Source organism: Limulus polyphemus, unplaced genomic scaffold (assembly GCF_000517525.1).
Source record: "Limulus polyphemus unplaced genomic scaffold, Limulus_polyphemus-2.1.2 Scaffold1878, whole genome shotgun sequence".
In the NCBI taxonomy this organism is placed as follows: Eukaryota; Metazoa; Arthropoda; class Merostomata; order Xiphosura; family Limulidae; genus Limulus; species Limulus polyphemus.
In genome coordinates, this window is record NW_013667488.1 from 105,802 (window position 1) to 113,695 (window position 7,894).

Consider the following 7,894-nt stretch of genomic DNA (forward strand, 5'->3'; position numbering starts at 1 on the left):
GGGGGAGGGGGGGCAACCCGAGCAGAATTTAATTTTTTTTTTATTTATTTATTTTTTTTTTTTATTGGGGATATATTTGCCCTCCCCTCTCTTGTTCTTTACTACTTAAATCTAGTACTAGAAATAAACATTTTATTACATATTTTTGCTGCTAATAAAAATAGTTTTTGTGGTTTCATTTTGGTAATTTCACGACTCTTCGGATCCTTCTTATCTCCCTTAAGAGTTCCACAAAAAATGTAGTTACTCCAGCACTGCCCTCTATCACTACATGCTGGAGCTATGATGCAGTATTACTTCTGCAGGGGGTAAAAGAAGGGCATTTCGTGATTGGAGTTACTTAGTATCTAATCCATCTACGCCGGTGTTACATAACAAAAGGATACTCAGAGTATACTTCGTTTAGTGTACATATAAATGTTAGTAATCACCTCAACTACCAGTATCTACAAATTGAATTACCATAAAATATTCCAGTTACCACATATTACCACACACACACACACAGAAACAGCGGTCTTGTTGCCCGAAGACGGACAGGTAAACAGTTACTATCCTTGTTGGGTCTAGTTTTTATTCAAAGATAACAAATATTTCGATATTAGCATACCGTCCGAGGGCATTGTGCAGTTTTAAGAGTGACTCAGCTTTAGTTACTATCGTCAACGCATGCGCTGCACGAGGTTCATATTATTGAATATTTCCATTTTAAGAAAATTTATAACCACACCAAGTAAGTTTTGAAGTACTTCTGTCACGTGAGCTCCATTATCTAGTGTATTTCTAGTTGTTTTGGCATAAATATATAAAAAATAAAAAAGCTTATACTGCGAGACTTGAATTGATATAACGAATAATTAGAAACACATGTTTTGGGTTTGTGTACTGTTATAAATTCGTTTCGTTCAAATGTTTTAAAGACGTCCAAGACGTAGATAAAGTAATAAACTATTTAATTAATAATAAATATTATTAATTATTATTTATTTTGCGCTTCTCATTTCTCGAAGATTTTAATAACTTGAATTTCTACTACTGTTTGCACATGGCTTAATATCAGACAAACGTGAAGGAGGAGCGTGTCTTTCTTGTTTAAGAGTTTTTCACAATAGTACTAGGGTAATTTGTACCAGCAGTCTGTAGTTTCTGGTGTCAATAGCGTATGAAAAAGAAACTTTTGTATTTCCAGGTGTTCCTCTGATTGACCCAACAGGCTGCAATTTAAACATTCCAACCCTTGAGACTGGTGCACCCAATCAAAATATGCCGTCGCTACCGAACGGCCAGCCCCAACGAACGAAGCGCATGCGCACGTCGTTCAAGCACCATCAGCTACGAACGATGAAATCGTATTTCGCAATCAACCAGAATCCCGATGCCAAAGACCTGAAACAACTGGCCCAAAAGACGGGCCTTTCCAAGAGAGTACTCCAGGTAGATGTCACAAATTGGTTTAGGTAGATGTCACACATTGGCATTCTTCTTTACACAGATAATCTTTTTTTTTTAATGCATTTTGACTCGAACGCTACTATAAAAAAAGACCATATCTAACGATACTAAGAATTCATACATGTTAAAAAAAGTTAACGCAAAGAGCCCAATAATCCTGGAAAAGAGCTTGGATTTTTGGAGTTTTTTATTTATTTATTTTTATTTGTTTTTTTTAATTAAGATTCACGTTTTTCATTACTTTATCTTTACGGTTTGGATGAAAGGTTTAAATATACCTTTTTATAATAATGATTTCTTTTGGATTCCAGGTTTGGTTCCAGAATGCCAGGGCAAAATGGCGTAGGAGTAACTTAAAACAGCACTCGCCGCAACCCCAGCAGCATTCGCCGCAGCACCGGCATAGCATCAGTGTTAGTAGTCCAGGAGCGACCAGTTCCTTCTCAGAACCTAGCCCTCCAGCCTCGTGTTCGATGGGGGTCGAGTCCTCCCTGATTGGCGTTCCTTCTCACATTCCAGTGTCTTTGTCAGGCATCGAATACTCTCCAAACTCTTCCCTCACGCCGATTGTATCCCATCATGCTGTACCTTCGGGTTCTTCCAGTGATTCGTTTCCTCTGAGTTCGTTCCAGGAGCTGTTCTAAGTGTTCCATCCCATAATGATAAATAGTACGTGGAGACTAATAAAACGAGACGTTGGTTTGTTTTTTTTTTTGTTTTTTTTTAATCACTCTTAGAAAGTCCAACAAGAGTTCACTATTATTCCTAAAAATGAATTTTTACTCGACAAGGCGAAAGTTGTCCTCGGACAACCTGTTCGTATAAGTTGTGGTTAAAATACAAGGTGAGAAGCTCTCCGAGAAATCCAGTTTTTTCGGACCTTGTGGTCAACTGGATCCGAAACTATTGAGAGCATGAATGATAAACTTAAATTAGTGAAATCCTTTAAGTATCAAAACCAGTTTTCAATGTGAACACGTGTCGTTCCCAGTGTTTACCTGCTCTTTGTATATGTAATATATATATATTTAAGAATAGTGGACTGTTAACCTTTCAAATAATACCGTGGATTAACACAAACTCTAACTTTTCGAAGGTATTTAAAGTAAAAAGTAAACTTCACGTTGAAATATCGTACTTAAGTCTGTAAAAGATTCAAATGATATATATAACGATAAAGATACCATAATCCCACCTCAAAACTAAGTAACCCCCCCCCCCCCAAAAAAACACTTCAAGACCACACTTGAATTAAGTGTACGAGAACATTTAAACAAAACGTTGCTTACGTTTAAACTTACCCCCCCCCGCTCCCAAGCACTTGTGTTCTTGAACGGATAAAAACAAGATGTTAGTGTATAATGTACTAGTAGATTTGAGTTTCGAGCAGTACATACATTCCGGTAGGTACTTTATTTTTGAACGTACACTAATATTAAACAAAGGAAACAAAGAGGAGAAAAACAAAAATCAAGCAGACATTAAGGAACATTTTTTGTTACGTCATCGGGAATTGGCTACAGTTGTTATCGCTACTAGAAGTGTGTGAATATGTCAATAAATTCAAATTATTGAAATTATTATTATTAATAATAATAAATAAATAAATAAATCAACGTATTTTTATACTATATTTAAAAAGTTATAAATGTATATTACGAGAAATGGAATGAATATGAAAACAATGTCAAAGTGTTTCTCCTCTCACCAACGTTAGAAGCAAGGGCGGCCATTGTTCAGTATTATTTCCTCTGTATCTTTCCGTTTCACCTTTTCTCGCTGCGCTGTTGGTGAAACAAGATGTTCACGTTGTTGTAAATTTTACAGAAGATTGGAAATACCAAAAAAGAAAAAAAAAACGATTCCATGGCACGACGCTAATGAGAGAGAGGACACACAAACAAGAACCTAAAATATGTTATTGTAGCGACGCTAATGGGAGAGATGACACACAAACAAGAACCCAAAATAGGTTATTGTAGCGACGCTAATGGGAGAGATGACACACAAACAAGAACCCAAAATAGGTTATTGTAGCGACGCTAATGGGAGAGATGACACACAAATAAGAACCCAAAATAATATTAAGAGATGCAGATCACCGACAATATTTGATTTTTTTAGCTCAAAGCCACAGGATGGACAGAGCGCAGATAGCCTACCGCGAAGAATAGAATCCCGGATTTTTAGCATTATAAGTCCATAACTTTATCGTTGACTCATCAGGGGGATAGGAGAAAGTCTGGTTTGAAACAATGAACAACTTTGTTTCTCCTTCAGTTCGCCGAGGATAAAGACATTTTTTTCTTCAACCAAACAATTAGCTAGTGTGATACTTTAACTCCTTGTATAATAATATCTTCTAGAAGCCCTCTAGGTTTTAAACCTTTAAACTAGGAAGCATGGACCTTACGAATCAGACAGTTAAGAAGTAATTCCTTTTAAGAAATAATTCAAAACTTCAAGTACTTTTGTTGCAATATTAAAATTTGAGCAATCAATCAATCACCCCCCACCCACCCCTAGTGTAGATACTTCGAATGCAAGATTGGTTTAATAACAAGGTTTTTGGAATGAAACTCCTAACTGCATGGTGGGATGAAACCATGTACATTAATGTATAGATTATTTTAACTTGTATAGAATGTTTTACGTAGGTAGTAATAGTATTGATATCAATCCTTTTGTATTGTGTGTTTGTGTGTGGTGGGGGGGGGGGGGGGAGGCACACGTGGGCACCTCAGGACCTTTCCAAGCACAACGTGACAAGCCCTGCATTATCTTGAGGGTAAAGAGAATGTTAGAAATAAGGGTTTTTTCGTCTGGCTATTCAACTCGTAAGAGTGTACATTTCGCTATCTGATCATATGACATTTAAATAATCTGTGTTCATCGGGTTGTGATGTGAGCACTGTCGTGTATATATTTATATATATAGTCTTCGCTAGTACCTTGCTGCTTGCGAGATGACATAAGCACGGTACGTGGAGGAGGCGTGCTTTCACTATTGTTCCGGATTTGCACTGATATGACGTCACGAGGAGTAAAACTCGTGAACAGAAGTTTACTGTCACAAATAAAAATATTTACAAAAGTTTTTGTTCATGTATATTATTCTCATAAAATTATTTATACCATACAAATTAGTGTTTCCGTTAAAGATAAGATCTAAGAGGAAAAAAAAAAAAAAACAGTGTCAGAGTTCGGACAGTTTGTATCCACTCGTAAAAACGTAAGATCCTATTAAAAGGTATTACAGAAAATGCCTACAGTGTAATACATCAACCGAAATAATGTTCATATTGCAATATCTTTCTGCTTCATTCTATAACGAGTTTTAACAGACAAACATACACACCGTACTTGAAAGTGACACCAGCTGCAGAGTGCGAGAGAAAAATCAACATGATGTAAAAACTACGTCTTTCTGTGCAAAGAGATACGTAACAGTAAACAGTTCATGTTAAATATATTTTTCCAAGAAAAAAAAAAAAAAAAAGAAAAGTTTGGCACGATCATGTTACCATAGCAACTAACATAAGACTACAGTACGTCATCCTATCGGACTTTCTTTTCACAAGTTAAAAAAATATATATATAGTTAAATTAAGAGATTAGAGAGAAATTCGAACACAAAATTTCCAAAAAGAAATAAACTCTATCTATACAAGGATGATTCAGTCACGCTGTCAGCACGTGCATCTCATCTCTTTGTATGGATTTCTACGCTTACAGTGGTACATACATACATATAGATATGTCTGTTAAATGATATACTGTATACAAGTACAAGACGTACTAGAGTAATATTGGTGCTTCATTTTAACGGCAATGTTGACATAAAGATATTAAAAGCTCTTTGATTCGTTTATTTTGATTTCGCTTTCTTCCATACAGCACGCGCTCATTACGATGGAAATAAACGCACGATCTCATTGCAGTTTTTAATGGCTTCCTCTAAAGACTACTACCGTGAATCAAACATTTCGTAATCACATTTTATGCTAGTTTTTTTTTTTTTTTTTTTTTTTGTCTAGAGTCATTTTTTTTTTTTGTAAAATATTGTATTCAAATATGCCAGACGACCCCAAGCAGCGTTTAAACGCGTGAAAATGACAAATCACATTTTAACACCAGTGTTTCTCAACCACCCGTCCGTGATATCTCACGACAAGCCAACAAAAACTGACGGAATATTCATGTGTTAAATCGTAATGGTTTTTCCAGCTGTACCTGTATTTTTAGCGGTCCTGTCCCTGGTGTCGGAAAAAAGAATTAAGAAACACTGCGCTAGTTCCAATGGGAACGAGCTACTAAAACTTTGGTAAGATATCCGAAAGAACATCTAACCATTCTTATAAATTATTATCACAGAGAAATAAATAACATGGCCAGGTGGTTGGGGCGTTCGACTCGCAATCTGAGGGTCGCGGGTTTGAATCCGCATCCCACCAAATATGCTCGCCCTTTCAGCCGTGGGGGCGTTATAATGTGACGGTCAATCCCACTATTCGTGTTTGTTTATTTTTTAATTTTGCGCAAAGCTACACGAGGGCTATCTGCGCTAGCGTCCCTAATTTAGCTGTGTAAGACTAGAGGGAAGGCAGCTACTCATCACCACCCACCACCAACTCTTTGGCCATTCTTTTACCAAGGAGGCAAACTAAATTAAGAAAATATAATAATAAAGGTTTTTCATATTACACTCAAAATTTGAACTTTAAATGGCGAACTTTAAAACAAAAAAATAAAACCTTACTTCAGTGGTTTCCTAAAGAAGTGAAATATATACTGTTTAATGGAAGGATTTGTTCCGGTTGTTGGGCACAAAGCTGTACGACGGGCTATCTGTGCTGTACCCACCGCGGGTATCGAAACCCGGCTTTTGCCTTATAAACCTTCAGATTTATTGCCGAGCCACTGTGGAGCAACCTGAAGATTGGTTGGTCCGTTGACGTTTTAATGGTGCAAAGAAACGAGGCTCTCTCTGCCAGGCAACATTTAAAAAAAAAAGTAAAATGCGATAAAAAGTAAAAATAAGGTAAACAGTGCCCATAAATCGGGTGAAAAAAGTTGAAAATGAAAAAAATACGAATGGGTCGTAAAAAGCACGATCAATCTTGACAGTGTGACCATCGACAAACGTAAACCCCGAGAAAATTTCCGAAAACAGGAGACGAAAGTTACTTTTTCTTGGCACATGAAGAATCATGTTTGATTCATTTCAAAATACCAAACACCAGCTCTTCGAAACGTTATTTTTAACCGTAAAATTACTGTTGGAAATTAAACCTATCGGTGTATATCATTGTTTTATCTATTCGTGCAGAAAATGACTAATTTTGGTGGTTACAGGATCCCCAATGACATGCGAGCAACAAAAAATGTAAATAAGAAGTACTATCAACTTCGTTAATTCCATTAATTAATGTTAGGGGCTATTTAAATATGTTAGATAAATGAATAATGTTTTTTTTTGGGGGGGGGGCTTTAGATAACTCTTCATTGCGTGTTTTAGCACCTGGTGGGCAAATTTTATTACTACTAATTAATGTTAGGGGCTATTTAAATATGTTAGATAAATGAATAATGTTTTTTTTTGGGGGGGGGGCTTTAGATAACTCTTCATTGCGTGTTTTAGCACCTGGTGGGCAAATTTTATTACTACTAATTAATGTTAGGGGGTTATCCAAGTATTTTAGATACATGAGTATTTTATTGGGGGGGGGAAGGACTTTGTATAAATAACTTCATTGCGTGTTTTAGCACTGGCAGGCAAATTTTATTACTACTACTACTACATATTATTCAATTTGTAAACCCCTACCGGTAGTCAACAGTATAGACAAAAAAAAAACACTAATTTGAAAATTAAATAAGTGTATTCACGCATCTATATATTAAAAAAAAGAAACAAGAGTTTTTGTTTTTTTTCAAAATGAAGAAGTGGAAAATAATTAATTCGTCACCAATGAGCAAACGTACGATTATTTTTAAAGTTATAACCAAACCGGAAACAAAAGATATTATAAGTATTAAAGTTTAAAAATTACCGTAAAATTGAAAATATATTTAATATATCACTTAACCGTGCCAGTAGAGACGGCGATTTGCAACAGAAAATGTTATATACTTTTTCACAGTTCAGTCTATAGCCGTGGCTCCCTCTAAGCTGCGCAGCCGCACAACAACCAATCAAGTGCCGCGCACTTCGTTATTCCAGCCGCGCACATCCTCAGTAATGATGAGGAAGCTCAACGCGTTGAGGGCCTTAACGACCGTGGCTGTCGATAGGCCTAAAGCCCAAATAACCAACTGGTAGCAATGCAAAGCGGCCTGATGAATAATAATAAAATAAAATAGTGCACATTCGCAACATTGCCTTGATGGGTGCACATGAAAAAAAAAAATTAAGCATATTCAAAAAAAAAAAAAATTAAGA

At 36.1% G+C, this 7,894-nt stretch overlaps 1 protein-coding gene across 1 annotated transcript in view; it reads left to right on the forward strand.

The window, feature by feature from the left end:
- Positions 1-2,181, forward strand: part of LOC106465232 (LIM/homeobox protein Lhx9-like) — a 34,233-nt gene extending 32,052 nt beyond the window's left edge. Inside the window, exons 3-4 of the mRNA XM_013925438.2 lie at positions 1,190-1,434; positions 1,764-2,181. Of these exons, the coding sequence (XP_013780892.1) occupies positions 1,190-1,434; positions 1,764-2,096 (578 nt within the window). The 3' untranslated portion in view covers positions 2,097-2,181. The remainder of the gene's footprint in view (positions 1-1,189; positions 1,435-1,763) is intronic.
- Positions 2,182-7,894: the final 5,713 nt, after the last annotated feature.